The 21,852-nt window shown below is 35.2% G+C and overlaps 2 protein-coding genes across 11 annotated transcripts; one reads left to right on the top strand and one right to left on the bottom strand.

The window, feature by feature from the left end:
• Positions 1-1,117: 1,117 nt before the first annotated feature.
• LOC122005812 (ubiquitin C-terminal hydrolase 12-like) lies at positions 1,118-18,437 on the top strand. Of its 10 annotated transcripts, none has more exons than XM_042561025.1 (32): positions 1,118-1,271; positions 1,562-1,625; positions 1,798-1,945; positions 2,055-2,212; positions 3,514-3,779; positions 3,849-4,067; positions 4,144-4,252; positions 4,332-4,447; positions 5,219-5,317; positions 6,734-6,843; positions 8,323-8,397; positions 9,708-9,786; positions 9,874-10,020; positions 10,092-10,172; positions 10,255-10,374; positions 10,901-11,023; positions 12,717-12,794; positions 12,964-13,052; positions 13,312-13,420; positions 13,687-13,755; positions 13,833-13,943; positions 14,556-14,611; positions 14,700-14,877; positions 14,965-15,066; positions 15,146-15,217; positions 15,358-15,423; positions 15,522-15,587; positions 15,733-15,819; positions 16,617-16,733; positions 17,215-17,289; positions 17,355-17,441; positions 17,963-18,437. In XM_042561025.1, exons 1-32 carry the CDS (start codon positions 1,242-1,244, stop codon positions 18,002-18,004), a joined length of 3,348 nt encoding a protein of 1,115 aa, XP_042416959.1. In that variant the 5' UTR covers positions 1,118-1,241; the 3' UTR covers positions 18,005-18,437. The 10 variants fall into 10 exon arrangements, with proteins under 10 accessions (XP_042416959.1, XP_042416958.1, XP_042416957.1 ...); XM_042561024.1 differs by having other exon boundaries at positions 1,559-1,625; XM_042561023.1 differs by having other exon boundaries at positions 1,559-1,625; positions 10,901-11,032.
• A 613-nt stretch (positions 18,438-19,050) lies between these two features.
• On the bottom strand, positions 19,051-21,639 carry LOC122005811 (glutamyl-tRNA(Gln) amidotransferase subunit C, chloroplastic/mitochondrial-like). The gene is made up of 5 exons (XM_042561016.1): positions 21,428-21,639; positions 21,304-21,344; positions 20,571-20,626; positions 19,431-19,485; positions 19,051-19,351 (listed from the first exon to the last, which is right to left on the bottom strand). The coding sequence occupies exons 1-5, from the start codon at positions 21,614-21,616 to the stop codon at positions 19,276-19,278; spliced, it is 417 nt and encodes a 138-aa protein (XP_042416950.1). The 5' UTR covers positions 21,617-21,639; the 3' UTR covers positions 19,051-19,275.
• Between the last annotated feature and the right edge of the window lie 213 nt (positions 21,640-21,852).

Raw genomic sequence — 21,852 nt, 5'->3', positions numbered from 1 at the left:
ACGTGTTCCAGTTATAATGAAATTTTATTTAAAATATATTAATTATTATTTAAGAGGTTGATTTTATACCTTACATATGTTATTAATTTAATTTATAAATTTTTAATTAATAAAGTAAATTACAATCAATTAATATATAATAGCAGTTTCTATCTTTTGTATCATTCTTTAATACTTGAGTGACTAAATATTTTAGTTCCTCGACAGTTTACTTAATAATGTTATCATTAATTTTTTTATATACTGTATTAAGTCACTTTCTATTTAAAATATATATTAAAAAAACCAAGTAAATGAAAAGTGTAAAATTTTACCTTCTCTATTAGGTTAAGCAGAGCACCTATGAGTACGGACCCAGATAAAAAAAAAAAGGGTGTTAAAAAAAGAATTAGAATTTATTGCCTCTTAGACTGTAATATATTGGTAAAATTTATTGGGAATAAAAGAATGCTCAAGTAAACCCCTGCTCCCTTAGATCCGTCACCGCCTATGACAATGAATAAATTGAGAAAATAACAATGGATAAATTATCCATATCGTAAATCATTAAATATATTTATAATCGTAAAATATAATAAATTTATAATCTAGAGGTTTCCAAATGGAAAAAAAATCTTAAAATAGATTAAAATTTTAAAGTTTGGTAATTTTTAAAAATAAAATTTAGTTTTAGGGAGTATATATATCCTAATTAAATTCCAATTTATTTTATTATAAAATTATTATCAATGAAATATTAATTAATATGATAATATTGGTTTACATAAACTATTAGAAATGCTCCACTACGTCGGATCTAACGGTCTGTGTCTGTAGCCATCGAACCCGACCCGATAAAGAACAAGGTCATGTCCCATTCGCGTCTAAAGATTTCGACCCAGAACGTCACTGCGTCACTGAGTGCGCCGGGGTCCTAGAGAGGACAGTGGAATGGGTAAAAAAACTTAGGAGGCTTAAGGTACGGTAGCGGTCCCCTAGCATGACTCACGCAGCAGGCACACACTCGAAATCGTACCCAGATCCACACGGTGATACGTGGCCCCACAGTCCCTTAGTGCATTCCCGCGGTGTATACTACGTGTAAATAAAACCCCTTCGTCGTCTACGCACCCACAGGCCTCGTCGCTTGATCCCGTCGAAGGGCTCGTCCTCTTCCTTTCCTCCCGATCCACGTCTGCCGCCGGCGATTCTCCGCTTCGGATCGGATTCTCCTACGCCATCGCCGCAGCAACCGACCACCCATGACTACGATGACGCCGCCCCCTCCTGACGTACGGTTCTTTCGACAATTCCTACTGTGTTCATTGGTCGCCCTAGTCATCGATTCTCTCGCTCGAGACGGGGCTGTAAACTTGGTTTTGTCTTGTTGATCTCGCTTGCTCCACTGCGATTTGTGTCGGTTCTAGGGAATGCGCGTCTGTGCCTGCTCTCCATCTCGGGATGAATTGCGATGTCTATTGACCCCTATCATGAATCTACTTGGGCGTCTTTTCTCAATCGAGGCATAGTTGTTTTGGGTGGATCTGACACTGATTCGCGTGACTCGGCTTTTTTGCAGCAGCAGGGGGACGAGGAGATGCAGGTGCCGCATCAGGAGTTCGCGGAGGGACCTCAGTCGATGGAAGGTATTTTTTTTTTTTTTTTTTTTTTGGATTTCGTTAAGCCTACTGGTTGTGAGGAGTTCCTTCTTCGGTTGCCGAAAATTTATGATGTTGCGCCTAGGTTACTGTTGGTTTTGGTTTTGATTTTTAATGCGTTATTCTGCTTCACGTTCCTTCTTTTCTTTTTCCTGCTTAGTTATATCGGCCGACGCAGCAACTGCACCGGAGAGCCAACCGATGGAGGATCCTCCTACGTTCAAATATAGGTGGACAATTGATAATTTATCCAGGTCGAACACCAAGAAGCTCTACTCTGATATTTTCTACGTTGGAGTGTACAAGTGGTAAGCTGATGCGTATAATGCCTGTTATGTCTCTATTTCCTAGGTGCATGATTCGTCTCGCTCAGTTCGGGTGATTGAAGGTCATTGAGCATTGATTTGACTGTTACAGGCGGGTGCTAATTTTCCCCAAGGGAAATAATATAGACCACTTGTCTTTATACCTTGATGTTGCTGATTCAGTTAACTTGCCATATGGTTGGAGTAGATTCGCCCATTTCTCACTTGCAGTTGTCAATCAAATTAATGGAAAGTACACAATAATAAAAGGTATATCATCTCTTATAAATTTACTCCTTTCTTTGATTTCATACTGTTGTCTTGTTGCAAAGGGATAGACTCGAAATAATCTGATATATGGGAACCAAGTAAACAACTCAAAGTTCTGGACTTGATGCAGAGAACACATTATTCTGGCATCAATATACTCATGAAATTTGGTTTTATTTGAAGAACTGAGATCCACTCATGTGATTAAACTTTATAATATTGGAATAGTGAAATTTAAGCTTTATAGACATTCAAGTCATGGAATGAGAAACCCCTGAATTGCCTTTCTAGTAATCATGCATGCATGATCTAGGTTGGTTGGTTAATTATGATTTAGAAAGTGTACAATGTTGCACATTTCTGAATGCACAGTTGAACTACTTATGCCATTGGTTCTGAGATCTCCATCTCTTGCCATATCTACTATTTGAACAATTTCTAACCCTTGTTATCACATCAACTGAACTATCTCCGATTTATGACCAACAGAGACATTTTCTTTATATTTTGGAGCAAGTTAGTTGAGTAGTTCTTCATCTATGAAATACCATCGCAAATGATTTTTCAATACTGCCTAAATTATAGTCATAAAGGCCCCTTCAAGAGTGTAATCAGAATAGTGTTGTAGCCTCATCTTTGGGAAACAGTGTAGAAGATTGATACAAGGATAGGCTCTTTGGGAAAAGACTGATGGTATTGGTTGGTGCCATCATATCTTCTTTGCATTTTATGATTCTATTGAGCTCTTTGTATATATAGATAGCTCTATTTATGGCTTTATCACTACTACCAATTGAATCAATTCAGTAATTTTTTATTATGTTAAAGTTTTTTTTTGTCTCCCTTTTCCCATAGCACCTTCCCCTACCATTTCAACTTATTTTTTCTCACTTATATCATCGACAAGCTAGTTGCTTCTGATTAGTAGTATATTTTTTTGTTTGATCCTCTCTAATATTCCCACAGCCATTTTAGTATTTTTTTTTTTTATCTTTGATATATTTTTTTTGTACGTGTTGTTTAAGACATTGAACTAATTACACTTTATTTCAAGTAACCTTTATATTATTTGCTGGCTGTTTTTTCTTTCTTTTTTCATTAAAGTAGGCAGCGTGTTCAACATTCCTGTGGTGGTTTCTAGAATGTTCTCTAGTCTCCAGGTTTCTGAGAAAATGTGTGTTAGCAATTTTGCATAAGGATCTAATTGAGAATTCTTTTCTTTAGTTGTTATAAATATGTTTTTTCCCCTGCAAAGTTGATATTTTTCGGTTTGTCTTTTTCTAAGTATTTTCTAAATGCAGATGCACAACACCAATTTAATGCACGAGAAAGTGATTGGGGCTTCACTTCATTTATGTCTCTGAGTGAATTCTATGATCCAAGTCAAGGATATCTTGTCAATGATACTTGTGTAATTGAAGCTGAAGTCACTGTACGTAAGGTTGTAGATTACTGGAGTTATGATTCAAGAAAGGAAACAGGTTATGTTGGCCTTAAGAACCAGGGGGCTACTTGTTACATGAATTCTCTTCTACAGACTCTATATCATATTCCATACTTCAGAAAGGTAATCGACAGTTCATTTTGTTGTATGATCAAATTGTTCTGAGAATGATCTTACAAATCTCATTTCTAGGCTGTTTATCACATGCCGACAACAGAAAATGATATGCCATCTGGAAGCATTCCCTTGGCTCTTCAGAGTCTGTACTATAAACTTCAGTATAGTGATAACAGTGTTGCTACAAAGGAGTTGACAAAATCTTTTGGTTGGGACACGTATGATTCTTTCATGCAACATGATGTCCAAGAACTTAACAGGGTTCTTTGTGAAAAATTAGAAGACAAGATGAAGGTTTGAAAAATTGTACTGAAAGGGTCTTTGTTTATCTATTTCATTCATTAAATCGTTATATTCAATGTTGACACAGGGAACTGTGGTTGAGGGTACAATTCAGAATTTGTTTGAAGGACATCACATGAACTATATTGAATGCATTAACGTGGACTACAAATCCACCAGAAAAGAATCATTTTATGGTATGTAAATGCTGTGACTCTGCTCTCATTGGATATGTTTCCTTATAAATTAATGCTATCTTGGCTGCATTTTATATAGATTTACAGTTAGATGTAAAGGGTTGTCGAGATGTTTATGCTTCATTTGATAAGTATGTTGCAGTAGAGCGGCTTGAGGGAGATAATAAATATCAAGCAGAAAACCATGGGTTACAGGTATGTTGAACTAAAGTGCTGATCTTCTGGTAGTTCTTATTTCACTTGGTAAATTAAATTAAGTCTAACAAGTCCCAACTACCTAGATTGTATATGATCATTTATAAATAGATTCTTATTACAACAACTAAGTTCATTTGATTTTGATCTGTGTGATTTTCAATTTGATCTTGATCCATCTATCTTTTAAATTCTTTCCCATTTATATTGACCGAAGAAATAGTTATTCTTTCATTTTATTATTTCTCTAAAACTTTGAAATCGAAGTCCATTTTTGGAAAAATTTAGAAACAAATTCAAAATATCTAGCAACATAAATTATTTTTTTTCTGCATTTAGAATTTTAAAGGGGAGCCTTGGCACAATGGTAAAGTTGTTGTGTGATGTCACGGGTTCGAGTTTCGGAAACAACCTCTTCTAAAATAGGGTAAGGTTGCATACAATAGACCCTTCCCTGGGACCCATATTGGTGGGAGCTTCGTGCACAGGGCTGCCCTTTAGCCTTGGCATAATGATAAAGTTGCTGCTGTGTGACTTAGAGGTTATGGGTTCGAGTCTGGAAACAGTCTCTTGTAAAATAGGATAAAGTTGTATACAATAGACCCTTATCTCGTATTGGTGGGAGTTTCATACACCGAACTGCTTTTTTTTTTTTTAGAATTTTGAACCACAACACTTACAATCTTTTTTGACAATTGAAGTACCTTAATATTCTGTTAAGCTATTTTGCATGAGGATTTTCTTTCACCTTTATAATTGTGATTCTGTCAGGATGCTAAGAAAGGTGTTCTATTCATTGACTTCCCGCCAGTTTTGCAACTCCAACTAAAGCGTTTTGAATATGATTTCATGAGAGATACAATGGTGAAGGTCAGTGAAATGCAGATCTAGGCTACACTGTTTTGCTCTATTTTTGTGAATCAAATATGATCATTCATCATTCTCTTTATTGCAAGCTTCCATCTTTTCATTTCAAATTATATTTGTTATCAGGAATATTTGTGTTGATTATATCTCAGCATTTAAAATTTTAAAAATCTTTGCTTGAATAAACACAAGGTCTGATTTTGGAGATTGTTTTTTAATGCAAAATGAATACTTTGTTAATTTCATTCTCATCTCTGACTAGGGTATAGTTGCAATTATGCTCAAGATTTGTTAGAGAATTCACCACCAATGACCTTCCTAGACATTGTTTTATGGACATTGAAATTAGGAGCTATGGTCCCTACTTATCTTAAATTATTTTTTTTTTCCAATTTTTTGTTGTTGTTGTTGTTATATTTTCTCAAAATTGTCAGTTAATACTTAATGAATATGCATTCTCTGTTTAGTTTTTTGTAAACCTTGTTATTAAGGGTTATTTACTTAAATGTTTTTCCATTATTTTTATTTTTGCTTGATATATTTTCCGAAATCTCTCAGTTAATACTTAACAGATATGGATTCACTATTTAATCAGCATCACCTTCAGATGTAAACAAGTATGATATGTTTTTCAAGTTCACTCTATATCTCCGCCAATATATTATAAAGGGCAGCCCGGTGTTATGAAACTCCCGCCAATGCGGAGCCTTACCCTGCATTGCAAGACGTTTCCACAACTTGAACTTGTGGCTACCAGGTGACATGGCAGCAACCTCTGCCAATATATTATGCAGGCTTAAATATAGGGCAGCTGCTGTTTTGAATTTCTGTGCAATGTGTAACCCCTGCCCCTTATTTAATATGTTCCTTTGAGTTGCATAGGAGGGAAATGGACACTTAAAGAACATAGAGGCCATTCAGAATAGGATTCCTTTGCTTGATTTTACTTGTTTATTTGTATGTTATTTCAACATAGAAGCTTAGTTCATATATTCTATAATTCTAGACTTGTAGCTTACTTTTTGGTGCCAGAACCAAAATAGTAAATATATGTAGGCCTGGAATCCTTGAAAAGGAGGTGATTCGATTGCAGTTGCACGTATCAATATGGTTGTCTAACAGATTCATATCATCTATCATCTTTGAGTCCATCCTCTTCAGCTTATATATTACTCTTTGAACCCGAACAACTACACAAATTCATTTTGTCTCTGCATATGGAATAAGTGAATTGATCACACTCATGTGGGATCATGAAGAAAATTCACTAGGGTTCTCCACACTTTGAGCTTGGAACATTATACTAAAATGTGTGTATTGCCAAATTATGCAATCTAATAGCATTAGGATTAGGAGTTAGGATAGTTTTTTCATAACTTCTTATTTCATATTTATGGCCAATTCTTCCTTGGTATGCAGATAAATGATCGCTATGAGTTTCCACTTCAGTTAGACCTTGATAGGGATAATGGTAAATATCTCTCTCCCGATGCAGATAGGAGGATTCACAACCTGTATACTCTTCACAGGTAATATCTCTTTTCAAATTAAGAAAATTAGAAAACGTGGACATTGAGGTAATGGGGGCAAAAATTATTGGCATCACCCATCCTGCAACATTGAATTTTGATCAAAACTTCAAAAATATCATTAAAAAGTTTTCATATAGAAATAATTATAATAAATTTTCCCTCAATGATTCTATATCGATTGAAACCTTTGAATGTTCAACTATTTATCAATACTACTGGATACATCTTTATCTTTTCTCCACATAAATAAATAATCATTTAATTAACAATCCATTACTCTGTTCCACAATGTAATTATCAGATATCCATTTCTAAAAATGTGGCATGTGGTAGCATCTATTGAAATGCTAACTTCACAAACAAATAACTACTATTAAGCACATCTTTATATTACTAATCCATATTTCTGCTCCACATTGTATTCTCAGATATTCATTGCTAAAGACTTATCCCTGAAGTGGCATGTAGTAGCAACCACTTAAGTGTTAGCTTTACAAACTACAAACTAGTGAGCAAGTTGATTATTGACAATGCAAGACAAATGAATCTTTTCTTGTTTTGACAATTAAAGATTCTCATGACGTAGGTTTAGCATAAAGAAGCAACTCAGCATGCATTTAAGTGATTAAATTAGACTCTTGAGGGTGTTTGTCTATGCAAAAGAGAATCCTACATGATACCTGCTAAATTAAGAACTGAATTTCATTAATATATGTTTGAAGTTCATGATTTTCATAATGAATTGCAATATTTGACATCCATGCTATTTCCTCAATGAATTGGAAAAATTCATCAGCTAATTAATTATATTAATCATCTAATGTTACAGTTGAGAAGGATACTGCATTTTAAAATCAATTTTTCTCCTTATTGTTACTTTAATCAATTAAGATTACTATTGTTAGAGATTGACTAAAATTTTTGGTATTTTACTCTGCCATAATAAATTATGACTGATGCTAAAGAATTTTTAATGAAGGACGAAACTGAAACTAATAAAAAATGCTAAATAAAATGGGTCATAGGTAATAATGGAATGCATCTTAGCGAGGTCTAATGATATCAAAGCATAAAGTGTGTTGCTGCAAGCTTCATGCTGTGTTAATCCTAAGTGTTTGGGGTTGTTGCTGAAAGCTTGTAAATAAAACATTTTAAGGATTCAATTTAGATTAAAGATTTTAGCTTGTACTGAGATCATTTGACAATTATAATATTGAGGATCAATTTAGTTAAACATTTGAGCATAAATAGAACTGCTTTTGTTAGGACAATTGAATACTAGTATGTTCATGATGCTACCTCTTTGTAGGAAGTTGTGTAAAATATTATCATAATCACTTTGTCAATTATTTTCTGATCATTTGCTTATTGCATCAGTTGTCTTCAATATTATCTCTTATGTATCTAATAATGAAATAACTAGAATGCAACTGATTTCAAATGAACGTATCCTTCATTTATTTTCTTTGGTTTCAGTGTTCTTGTACACAGTGGTGGGGTGCATGGGGGACATTATTATGCTTTCATCCGACCATCTTTATCAGATCAGTGGTATTTATCTTTATACCTGTATCTTCAAGCACATAAGCTTCTATTGTGCTTGTGGCAAAAATTTGATTGGGGATCCTTCACATTAGCCACAGATCAACTAACTATATTACACTGAGTATTGATACATGTCTCAGTTTTAAACAATACCAATTGCTATTTCTTAATGTATACAGGGGGTACTTTAAGCTTAAAGTGTTTATTAAATCTCTTGCATAGAGCAGTTTAAACCATTTGAGAATTGAGATACTAATTTATTACCATTTGTTCTGAAACCCTTCATTGAAGGAAGTTGAGCAGCCTTGTAGTTTGGATTTCAATTTTCCCTTTATAAAGGTGCATTATTGATTGCATAGATTAAAATCTCGAGTTGCTTTGCCCAATACTAGTGAAACATCTCGTTCCGCCCACGGGCTGACACAACGTTGGCACTCCGCAACCTCCACGGCCGCCCAGAGGGGTTGTGTGACCCCCTAGGCCGTGTCGGAGGGGGTGGCGCGGCCACCTCGGCCGCACAAGAGGGATCACGCGACCATCTAGGCTGCGCTGGAGGGGTCGTGCAACCACCTCGGCCAGCTGTGCGGGAGGGGTCGCTCGATCCCTCGGCCTCGTCAGAGGGGTCGCCGGTTGCGTGACCCCACGACCGTGCTGTAGAGGTTGTGTGGTCCTGGCCAAATCGAGGAGGTGGTGGGAGGCTGGTTGCGCGTTAGTGATAAATTTTTTAATTAAATCGTTGCTTAATAATTTCAATTAACTTCTAGCTATAGTAGGATAATCTAAATAGACTTTATTAAACCCTAATACAATTATCACATTATATATATATATATATATATATATATATAATTTATTTGAAAAATATATAATAAGAGTTATTTATTTATTATATGTATTTTTTAATTTTTTAATATTTAAATTAAAATTTTTATTTTTATTAATATATTTTATATTAGAAAAGTACCGAAATTATATTGGCATGACATGGCATGCCACTATACCAAAACATGGACCGAAACTCCGATACGGCTTGAAATTTTAAACCATGATTGATTGTACTAACTACGCTACTATATAAACTTTCTGTTTAATTTAGTTATGAGTGAATATATATATGTAACTGGGGCTCCTTGTCTTTTGAAAATATCCTCTACTGATTGCTCATGGGAACAATGCTTTCACTTCTCCAATTTCTCAAATGACAGATTGTTAAGCAACAGCTTCTAATTTTATGTTTCTTTCTTGGATTTGACTAAACTATGCTAGTTGTCAGCTCTTATATAAACTATATGAAGTTAAACAGAGTTTCATCACAGGTTTAAGTTTGATGATGAGCGAGTAACAAAGGAAGAGGCCAAAAAGGCACTAGAGGAGCAGTATGGCGGTGAGGAGGAGGTTCGAGCAATAACCACTTTGTTTGATACTAATGCCTTATGGAACTCTGTATATGCTAATTTAGCTTTGACTATTTGTACCTTGCAGTTACCTCAACCAAATCCTGGCTTCAACAATACTCCATTTAAATTTACTAAATACTCAAATGCTTATATGCTTGTGTATATTCGTGAAAGTGACACGGAAAAAATTGTGTGTAATGTTGATGAGAAAGATATTGCAGAACACCTCAGAGTAAGTTCATGAGATTCAGTTGCTATATGGTATAGAGTATCTTTGAGATATTCATAATTTGATGCCTACAGATTAGATTAAAAAAAGAACAAGAAGAGAAAGAGCACAAGAAGAAAGAGAAAGCTGATGCTCACCTTTATACTATTTTAAAGGTTTACCTTATGATTAAATTGTAATGGGATAATTCTTATTAATTATCCTGCTCTTCAATGATTTTCCCCTTAACCCATGTAGGTAGCTCGAAATGAGGATTTGGTGGAACAAATTGGCAGAGAAATATTTTTTGATCTTGTGAACCATGACAAAGTTCGGAGTTTTCGTATCCAAAAACAACTGCCATTCCATCATTTTAAGGTAGATCCCTACTGGTATTGAACTAGTTAGACAATTGGAAGCGACTAATAGGATTTCATAAGATGTTGGTGGATGTATAAATTATCTCAAAAATCATGAATGCTAGTGGTGTAAGACATTTATATGAAATTATGGCTCTGTTTGGAAGAACTTGAAAAACACGTGGGAATGTAAATACAAAATGTAGTATTGATTCTACTATATAATAAGCGAAAGAGAAGCAAATCTGAGTTCTGTATCTACAGTATTCAGTGTATCTGAAACTTGGAATTTGTGCTTCAAGGCTTGTGGAATTTTCACTTTCTTGTATAATCAAGTATATGCCAGTTAACTTAGAATATGGAGCTCTTTCTGAAATGAAATGCCCTTTCCGTGAGTATGTTTTAATGAAGTTCTGAGCTACTTTAGATAAGCACCTTATGTCATGCAGAGATTTATCATTCATTATGCTACAACTTATGGCTTCATGGCCCTCATTAAAAAATCTCCTATGTGGAAATCACTACATGAATAATTTCATTGGCAGGAGGAGGTAGCCAAAGAATTTGGTATTCCAGTACAGTTTCTGCGATTTTGGCTGTGGGCCAAGCGGCAAAACCATACATATCGGCCCAATCGACCTTTGACCCCCCAGGAGGAAGCACAGTCTGTCAGTATAGTACTCACTTCTCTTCCTGCTGTTTATTTCAAAAGGCATTTGGCAAAACACAATATTTTGAGAATGAACTGTTTTTCACTGCAATTCTAGTATTTGTCTGTCTTTGTCAATCAAGTTTTTTTTTTCTATATGTAAGGTTATTTTTACACTAATTCAACTTTGAGAACATGAAATAATTTACCACTTTGTTTGCATTTGAGGTAAATGAGACAGTGATGTCTTGTACTGGATGCCAAGCGTAGTGTTTGCTGATCCATGATTGGTCATTTCTTAAATTTAAAATTTGACTATTTCTCAAACATTTAGACAATAATGGAGTAGTACAAAAATTTGAGATAGGCAAATGATTTCCTGAAGTTGTGGGGCCTCAGCCAGACCTGAAGTGTGGGCAAAACATGAATGATTTTTTTCTGGATTAATTATGCTCTTCTAGTTTTGTTTGAAATAAATGGTTTAATTTTTCTCCGTGCAACTTTTCGTCAAGGGAGCCTTGACGCAATAGTAAAGTTGCCTCTGTGTGAGCTAGAGGTCATGAATTTGAGTCTCGGAAACAGCCTATTACAAAGTAAGATAAGGGTGCGTACAATAGATATTTTCCGGGACCCTGCATTGACGGGAGTTTCGTGCACCGGGTTTCACCGGGCTTCCCTTTCTTAACTCTTCATCAAGATATAAACCCAATAGATAAAACAAATATAGGCTTCAAATAAGAAAAGGTGTAGTACTCTTACAATGTAACTTATGTGCATGTTTATTGCGTCATTTTGTATCTCTGTATCATTTGCAAACTTACTGTATACAATACGTCAATGTAATCTAGTCATGGCAGTTTTGTGGTTTAAGTTTCCTCGTTGTATGGAAATTTGTTTGCCAATTAAATTTCTTTGTTCTTTTGTTTTGTTCATTGGTCTGTAACTAGCCCAGGCAGATGCAAATTGATCCAACCACTGGTTGAAATACTTAAGCCTGTTGTAATTCACTCATCTAAGCCCATAAATTATCCACAATTCTCCACCTGCGACTAAAATAGGGTATCAAAATATTGAAACAAAGCCACTTAATGAGAGTTCTAATTCTTTAAATTGATACGTCCAACACTTGGTGCATTATGCTTAAGCCTAAATCAATAGTCGTCATTCATCTACACATGTAAATTATCTTCATAGCTCACAACTCTTAAGGTGGGACATAATCAACATGCCATAATTTTCCCCATTTTAAGACTTTGATGATTTTGCCAAATTCTAAAGTTCAATTCATGATAAAAAAAATCATTTGCACTTGACAATGTGTCAAGTCTCATGGTTTCCCACAATCACATGGATAGATATGCCCTAATACCAATATCAACTATATATCTCAATTCAGATGAAAGAATTAAGTCATCAACTTGTTGGGCACAACTGCTATTTCTTAATCTCATTTTAGTAGTTGTGCCCATTGAAGGTATAGTTGATTAAGACTGCTGTTTCAATCTTAATCACATGTCGAACTGTGGCCTATTGAAGGGAAGTTATAAGACTGCTTTTTCAGTTGTGCCCAACAAGTTGCTTATCTTATAACTTCCCTTCAATAGGCCACAGTTCCACATGTGATATATCCCTATCATATGCATTCACTTCTCTTTTGGGCTTGTTTGGCCGATGAAAATAGTTGCTTATGTTATGTATGTGCACGAATGTAGGTTGGACAGCTAAGGGAGGTTTCAAATAAGGCACACAATGCTGAGCTGAAGCTATTCATGGAAGTTGAGCTTGGGCTGGTAAATCCATATTTCACATCTTTGTGATATCCATATCTTTTCAGGGTTCTCTTATATTTTGCATTGATGATTCATAGTCTATATAAAGGTGACATATTTTGCATTAAAAATCTCCAAGTCCTCATTTCATTTTCTAGTTGAATTTTTCAATTGACAATTGGCAACCTAGGATCTTCTCCCTCTTGCTCTACCATCAAAAACCAAGGAGGACATACTACTTTTCTTCAAGTTCTATGACCCTGATAAAGAAGATCTAAGGTATGCTATATTCTCTTCTCTGTTATTTTGATTATGATTTTGTATGATTTCATTCTGAAAGGAGTTAATTTTCCCACAAAATTCACTCCGTTATAAGATTTGAGGATGTTTTTCTGTTTGCACGGGTAGTTTAGACTTTTCCTATCAAAGAAGTTATTTTCACAACTGAAATCCTCGACATTCAAGTACAAATAATCTTAATTGTGCGGTAAGGCTTGTTCTTATTTTATTATTTTATTTTTTGTTTTTGTGATTATAGATTTGCAGGAAGGCTGTTCGTGAAGGCTCTTGGAAAGCCAACTGAAATACTCTCAAAACTGACTGAGATGGCTGGATTTCCTCCAAATGAAGAAATTGAACTTTATGAGGTTTGTTTTTCATCCATGGCAGTCATTTCTGTTATTTGTTTGTCCCATCAACTGGGATCCTTTATCGTTAGGGATATAAAGAGAATGAATGGAGAGCAGATAGTTACCTAACCATACTCTGAATACTTGGTGAGGCATATTAATCTGGAATCACTGAAATCTTATTTATATTAGTTAGATGGATGGTTAGTAATGTATTTCTTGGTAATTTAGTCGCATACCTCTTATTCATGATAGGGAGCTAATCTCCCTGCTAAAACATATAGGAGATAAAGTTCGAACCAAAAGTTATGTGCGAACACATCGACATGCGGCTTTCTTTTAAATCAAGCCAGGTATTTATATAGGATATACATTTTTAACATTTCTTCTTTGATTCCACTTCTGGGCTTTTATGGATCTTTGAATGTAGCTTGAAGATGGAGATATCATTTGCTATCAAAAAGCTATACCAATAACAGATAGAGACCAGTTTCGTTATCCTGACATTCCTTCTTTTCTGGAGTATGTTCGTAATCGACAGGTCCGTCTTCCTTCTCTTTATTGAATGTTTTTCCTAGTACTTTCTGCATAATGATACCATTGGAGGGTTTTCTATCCATTTCCCAGGAAAGCAATCCGTAAAACCATGAGAAGGAAACAGATTCATGAATAATGTCCAGTTTTTAAAAGTTCAGCAGATGCTGTCTTGAAGGGGAAAATGTTTGTAGAGGAAAATTTTCCACGAAAACAATCAAAGTTTAGAAGTTGAATGCAAATTTATACTATTTTGTTGTACTACATGGGTTGCTAAAATGCAAAACTAAATTAATAGTTGAGACATGACTAATCATCTTTCCTTACTATATTACAACTCGAATGAACCTCCTTTCTCCATGGATATGACTTATGTACAAAATACTCCATTTCTCCAAGAGATCTTATTTGCTTGGAGTGGAAGGAGGGAAGAGATGGACTTTTCCTCCTTAATTGTTCCATCCAAACATTGGAAGAATGACTACTGTTAAGTTGGAATTTGTGACTATTGATTAAAGCTGTGATGTGCTTGCATTATCTTTTAAATTCCGCATTATTTTCTGTCCTATCCTGGTGCTTCTTATTCTTGACTCAGGTGTTGCATAATGTGATGTTATAGGTTGTTCATTTTCGATCCTTGGAGAGGCCAAAGGAGAATGATTTTTCCTTGGAGCTGTAAGTGTTTGAAAATACTGTCCACGTGTAATTATGCTTGGCTAAGTAATCTTGTCTAACCCTTTATTCTAATATAATATCTGTTCAGATCTAAACATTTTTCATATGATGATGTGGTTGAAAGAGTTGCACCGCTACTTCGCGTCGATGATCCATCAAAAATTCGTCTCACAGCTCATAATTGCTATTCTCAGCAGCCTAAACCACAACCAATCAAGTTCCGGGGTGTGGACCACCTTTCAGACATGCTGGTTCACTATAACCAGGTTGTATAGATTATTCAAGTAAATTTGTCCCCATAAAAATTAGTAAAAAATTTTTGCAATAAATTTACAATGGTTTAATTGCTGCAGACTTCAGATATATTGTATTATGAAATATTGGATATTCCTCTGTCCGAATTGCAAGGTTTAAAAACTCTAAAAGTGGCATTCCACCATGCCACAAAGGAGGAGGTTGCCTTTAACCTTCACTTCTATAGTTATAACCTTCTTTTATGAAGTTTTCTTGAAACCTAGATTCATTCAATTTCAGGTGGCAATTCACAGCATCAGGCTTCCCAAGAATAGCACTGTATCTGATGTAATCAACAACCTAAAATCTAAGGTAACTTCATGCCTGTTATGAAAATATTTAGTTTGAGTAGGAAGAGAGAGCATACTCAATGTTGCATTAACTTTATTGTTTTACTGTTTGTTCGTTTTATAACAGCTTACCATTTCTATCATTTTCTTTTCCTTGCTTAGGTTGAACTCTCTCGTCCTGATGCTGAACTTAGGTTACTTGAAGTATTCTATCACAAGATCTACAAGGTACCTATAATTTGGTGCTTCCCAGAACTCAGAAAGCCTCTCTGGCCAGAATCTGTTTAGAGTATTCTGGAGTTCATATTTATGTTATATCTTTGCAGATATTTCCTCCTGGTGAGAAGATCGAGAATATTAATGATCAATATTGGACATTACGTGCTGAAGAGGTTAGTTGCATCTGTTAGGATTATGTGAGACTTTTTTGTTGACATGCTACTAAGCCTGGCTTTTTAAATGCATACTCGGGTAATTTTTTTCATGTATATTAGTGAGTAATGATATCTTATTTCTAGTGGATAATTCATTGTGCAGATTCCAGAAGAAGAGAAAAACCTTGGATCTCATGGTCGATTGATTCATGTTTACCACTTTACTAGAGATCATAATCAGAACCAAATGGTAAATTTATATGTTTGAGTTATAATTTTCTACTTTTTTCACAATACTGAAATAGATATATAATTTTTTGCATTAATTAATATCTGGTTCACTTTACCTTTGCCTACATCATAACCTTTTTTGCTCAAAATTCAAACTTTTCCTGATTTATGTGCATAGAGAATGTAATTTTCAATGTTTTCCTTAGTTAACCTTCTGTTTTTCAAGACGTTAAGGAGCTAAGCTCATTAATCTTCAAGCTTGTTTATTTAATTTATTTTCTATTATTAAACAAATATGAATAAGTTCTTATGGTACAAGTAATGAACTTGCTCATGAACATTCTATTTATTTACGACTTTAGTTAGTGGTCAAAATGGAGAATTGCCTCTTAGGCTACAAGAAAATCTTTATGAGATTATGAATCAGCCAAACATACTTGGTAATTAAAATATCAGAAGATAACTAAAATGGATATGTGATAATAAAAAGAGAATAATATCCAGGAGTAATTTGGTGGTGTTATAATATTTGATGAAGGAGAGCTTGGCGTAACGGTAAAGTTGTTGCAATGTGACCTATGGTCACAATTTTGAGTTGCAGAAATAACTTCTTGCAATGCAAGGTAAGTGTGTGTATAATAGACCCAATGTGGTCTGACCTTTAGCCTGCATTGGTGGGAGCATAGTGCACTGGGCTACCCTTTTTAATATTTGATAATGTGACAGTAAAGATAGCTAATATTCAACCTGAATTAAAATCCATTGATCAGTTTTCTATTTCTATTTCTTATGTGAATATTCTATATTTCTTTGCAGCAAGTTCAGAATTTTGGAGATCCATTTTTCTTTGTTATTAGAGAAGCTGAGACATTAGCAGATATTAAGATACGCATTCAGAAGAAATTGCAAATTCCAGATGAAAAATTCTTAAAGGTACTCTTCCTAGTTCTATGATTCGTTGTTCATTATGTTCTGTTGTCCATCATTTCACACCATGATCCCATCTATTCGTCCATTGAGTTCTAGCAAGATTATATCAATTGCATTTTTCATATTAATTAAAATTGTGTTTTATTACACTGTTTAATAGTTTTTACCAACCTCTTCACTTTGAACATTATGGTTTCTTTTGTTACCTGTGAACGTTAACTTATCAGCATTTAAATTCTCTCAAAAAAACGTGAGCAAGACATCCTGTTCTGGTCTTGGAGAATGGGGGTAATACATCAAAAATAAAATAAAAAATCAATTATACTTATTGTCCTGGGAATAGCTACATGAATTGTTAGCGGCTTCACCAGATATTCCATTGCATTCATATATACACATGCTGTTCAACTAATTTGCATTTCTAGCCCGTCAGTTTACTATCCAGCTTATCATCGAATCTAATACGATTGTTTTGTTCAATCAGTGGAAGTTTGCTTTTATATCACTTGGACGCCCGGAATACCTCCATGATTCAGATGTAGTGTCCAATCGATTTCAGGTATGTTAGTTTGGTTGTTTCTTCTTGCATCGTCAACTCCGGATAACACAATTAAATTGATGCAGAGGAGAGAGATTTATGGAGCCTGGGAGCAGTACCTTGGCTTAGAACATTCTGACACCTCTCCTAAAAGAGCTTACCCAGCTAATCAGGTATAGATTAGATTTTTCATCTGAACGCACTGTCAATCGTCAGTTTTTTCCCCTCAATTTTCGAGCGTCAAAAGTCTAGGTTTGATTCACGTTTGTGGTATGTTTTGAATCCACACTGTTTTGTTCAAATTTCTGTTAATCCTTTGGGTTTATTTATTATTATTATTTTTTATCTCTCTTTCTCCGATTTCACTGCCTTTGGTGCGCTACGCTTCATTTGCCTTTTGTGGCATGCTTTGTTTCATCAAATCCACTTTTCCATTGTGACACGTTTTCAACCCTTCAGTTTTCTTTCTCAATTTGCTAACTTCGATTGTGTAGCTTTCCCTGGTTACTTTTCTCCAATGTGTTGTCAACCCCACATTGCTAATGCCAGTGATGCACATTTTACTGCCATTTCTGATTCTTTGTTAGCCAATCCACCAATCGACCCTTCGCCAGTGTCAGTTGTACAGATTTCACTGGTCTTTGCCCGTTATATAGATTTACTTTTGTTATCGAGTCCACATGTTTTCCTGCAGAATCGACACGCGGTTGACAAGCCTGTGAAAATTTACACTTGAGAAGTGGCTGGATCTCTCCCATGGCATCCTATGCTGCCACCGCACCATGCCATGATAGAAAAAGATGTGTACATTCTAAAAACAAACGCAGGCAAAGTGAGGTGAAAATACGGGAAATTTAATCATCGAAACTTTTGAGTATCGTGTGCCAGTGTCAGACTCAGTTGGGAGGTCCGACGAGAGCATCCTCACTTGATGACTAAATCCTGTGAGATCTTGCCTGCTTTTTTGTAACCTTTCTTCGTCTCTTTTCTGTTTGCTTATCTTTGCTGCAGTGGAGTTGCATAATATTTTGGATTAGAGGGGGGGTATGAATAGGGTTATGGTTTTGTGTCTATTGTTTTTTTCACCTCGTTCTTATCCCCATCACATTCATTATATTCTCATATCTGTTGTAAAATGGCTGTTAATATTCATTCAACTTGGAAGAAAATTGAAACGATTTTAATGCAGATCATTAATGAATTGAATTAGAACAGCACTGTAAAATGAACTTTAAAAACTTAAAAGCAGGACAATATCCGATTATATATATATATATATTTATTGTACTTTCGTTTGGTGCACTCTTGGGTGATTTTCATATGTCCAGCTGCATGTCTGGACGCTCAGATTCCTAAAATTGAATCAGGATGTTGGGGGTGTATTGCTTAGATCTGAGGGTCATTAAGGAACGGGTATCGAATATATATAATGTACAAAAGTGAGATAATTTAAGTAAATGTAAATTAAATATACTAGCATTTTATATGAATTGACTAGTAAATAAATTTAAAATTTTATTAATAATTGTTCCAACTGAAAATTAAACCCGTTGAACATTGCCGTACGTTCCTCGAATCGACTTGTAATTTAACAATATCATTTGCATGGCTATTATTAAGCCAGCCGATTTTATTTCAGCACACATTATATTCATTAGTTTCACATTTTATGTAAATTTTCACAAAAAAAACACATCACCAGGAAAAAAAACCAATCTGAATTTTGAGCCAACCTTAATTAAAAATTGAGGTTTTTTTTTTCTAGAATTCAAATTTTAGATATGTTCAAATTTGAATTTACGAAATTCTAATACGATATTAAATAAGATTTATACAATATTAAATATTATTTAGCATATCAAAAACTAAAGAAAGCTAAAACCTTTCACGTATGGTCTCGTCGAGAGTCCAATTGTTTGGGAGACCAATGTTTCACGTTGAAAGTCCAACAATACACTTTTACCTTGAAACAGGAATAATTGCTTCATATATCTAAGTAGAGAAATCTCATTCCTTGCTCAAGACTTTTGGCACTTTTATATATGGATCATCGTAGCTTGGCGCCACTCTAATAATTGCCTCCCTATATTCATCGCATTAAAGAGAGAAATAAAAATAAATAAATAAAAAAACTAAAGCAAACCAGATCAGATAATCCATACCTATTCTCAAATGTTTCTGGCGTATCCTCTCGTTTATGCATACTAACTTCGGCATCTGAAAAGTCAGAAACAATCAAGAAGATAAAAGAAAGAAATAAAAACAATAAAAATTGTAGATGATAAAATATAAGAGAATTAATACCTTTTCAATCTGTTATTTTAAATTAACGGTCTCAAACAAGAGGCCATTGTTAAGGATGAAGTTAATCTCAATGCAATAGAAATTATTGGCTTCTACCCTCACAGCAACAAATACCTTTGTGAAAGATCATCTTTTCAAATAAAAACTATTTGGCTCAGTGGTAAGCAAGTTACATCGGGAGGGCTTCCTCAGATGTTCAAATTCAAATAATAACACTACTAGGACACCGTGATAAGCGAGCTACATCGGGAGGCTTATATCTGATATGGTCTAGTGGCACATAGTGATTAAGTCAAAAAGATAGCCCGGTACATGAAAATCTCACCAATGCGAGGTCCAGCCTTACCTTGCCTTGCAAGAGGTTATTTCCAAGACTTGAATCCGTGACCTCTTCTAGGTCACACGACAACAACTTTACTGTCACATTGTGGTTAAGACAATCAAAAATAAAAAAAAAATTGATGCTCCATGAAGTCTTTGGATCTTAGAGTTAAGAATCATAAGACTCCCATGATAAATTTAGATGTTAACCCCCATGCATCATTGCGGTGATTAGTAAAGTGAACAAAATTCAATCTGTCACTCACATATAACCAATAAAGAAAAGACATGTTTGATCAATTTGATCAATAGCTAGAGTTTGTTATGGGGACAAGCTGTATCAACCTCGACTCTCACTTTGTATCACTCACCGAGTCACCCTGAGGTGTATAAAAGGGCCAAGGGCAAATTTGACCTAGAAGGCTTTGTGAGATTTTCCTTGGAACAATGAATATCAAATGATCACATGAGCAGTGCTTCTTGTATCTTACAGACATATTATATGCAACATAACTTGTTTTCCAGAACTTGTAACAGAAGAACAAGAGGCGTATGAATTTGAGAATGTTTTAATATGCTTTAATTAGCAAGGTAGGGTTACTGAGTGGTAAATTAAACATAAAAGAACTATGATAACTAAGATTTAAACCGGAACATCATAATAGAAAGAGATCTACCAGCTCGAACTGAAGGTTCAACACTCTCCAAATCTACAGCCTGAAGTTGTCCAAACCTGTTAAGAGATCATTTGACAAATGCACCAATTATATTGGCAGGAATTCGTCATTGAAGGGTAGTTTACTAAATAGTTACCGGAAGTAGCTGTAACTCTGACAAACAAATGAAAATGCATATATCTATATACATGAGAGCAAGAAAACAAGTCAAACTGCTTGGTTACTTGACAAGGCTTGCACTCTCAACAATTATAGGCTAAATGGAAGTGCTCACTTACCAAGTTGGTAAATGCCAAGAAAGCTATTTCTAAGGTTCTTGGTTAAAACTTGGCTTGTTGAAATAAATGGGGCTTGCTCGACATCTATTATCCCAGTTCTTTCAACCCTGAACCCAAGTAGCCAGTTCATCAAGTTCAACCGAGAAGTGGATGGAAATATGGTGCAGTTTACTAAGTTCAGTGGCTGAGAGGGTGCAGTCCTAATAGTAGATCACAATTTCAAATGCTAATTTGCCTCTTTTTCCCTACACAGACGAATCATATTTGCCAATCAGGATTGAAAAGGAGTCTATCATAATTTTCAATATTCAAATGCTTAAAATGGAGCAATTAACTCGCCAAGTATTATCATAAATACGCATCTCTACCAAAAGATCACCAATGCTTAAGATCATCAGAAGTATGAAAAGCAAGTAAGCACATTTCAAGCTGAAGCCAAGGTTGATTGATCGTACCAGTCGATTACTTGCCTAATTTTGGGGCCAAAGTCTTCCACCTTCCACAAATGAGGGTTTTAATTTCCCATCCTTTGAAAGAGTAAAATCACGCGAAATCAAAAAAGAATCGGGAAGATGGAACCTCTCCCGGAGCAAGCGAGATCCGAGCGGAGTCGGCGAGGTGGGATACGTCCGGAGGTTCGAAGGTGGCACCACGCACGATGTACGACGAAAATAAGCGCATCCTCCTGGGACAACCAGATCGCGCCACCAGCAAGGTGGAGAGGCGGCGTAGAAGAGTGGCGTCGCTCATCGTCATCCCCGTCGCCATCGCCTAAGCCCACCCTTGACGGGAACCTCATCTCGTTCCCAACTAATATATATAGTCGAGCCTAATAAGTTTTGGGCCGTTCTGTAAAGGCCCAACATGAAGATCGAACCGAGTTGAGTGAAGCAGAGCATCCATATCAATTAGACAATTACCCTAAACTAAACTTTTACTTTAAATTTTACATTTTACATTAAAAAAACATCCATATCAGATACCCTACTCATTCTCTAAATATA

Source organism: Zingiber officinale, chromosome 7B (genome assembly GCF_018446385.1).
Source record: "Zingiber officinale cultivar Zhangliang chromosome 7B, Zo_v1.1, whole genome shotgun sequence".
NCBI classification, from domain to species: Eukaryota; Viridiplantae; Streptophyta; class Magnoliopsida; order Zingiberales; family Zingiberaceae; genus Zingiber; species Zingiber officinale.
Note: the sequence above shows the minus strand (reverse complement) of the source record. Positions and strands in the feature narration are given on the sequence as shown.

What these genes read in the sequence shown, in the direction of transcription:
- LOC122005812 (XM_042561017.1), top strand. Translation starts at nt 1,451, where the DNA reads ATGTCTATTGACCCCTATCATGAATCTACTTGGGCGTCTTTTCTCAAT. An exon ending in ATATTCCATACTTCAGAAAG is followed by an intron (nt 3,780 to 3,848) that starts GTAATCGACAGT and finishes TCTCATTTCTAG; the next exon opens with GCTGTTTATCACATGCCGAC. An exon ending in TCTATCACAAGATCTACAAG is followed by an intron (nt 15,424 to 15,521) that starts GTACCTATAATT and finishes ATATCTTTGCAG; the next exon opens with ATATTTCCTCCTGGTGAGAA.
- LOC122005811 (XM_042561016.1), bottom strand. Translation starts at nt 21,616, where the DNA reads ATGGCGACGGGGATGACGATGAGCGACGCCACTCTTCTACGCCGCCTC. An exon ending in TCTCGCTTGCTCCGGGAGAG is followed by an intron (nt 21,345 to 21,427) that starts GTTCCATCTTCC and finishes CATTTGTGGAAG; the next exon opens with GTGGAAGACTTTGGCCCCAA. An exon ending in CCAGAAACATTTGAGAATAG is followed by an intron (nt 19,352 to 19,430) that starts GTATGGATTATC and finishes CGATGAATATAG; the next exon opens with GGAGGCAATTATTAGAGTGG.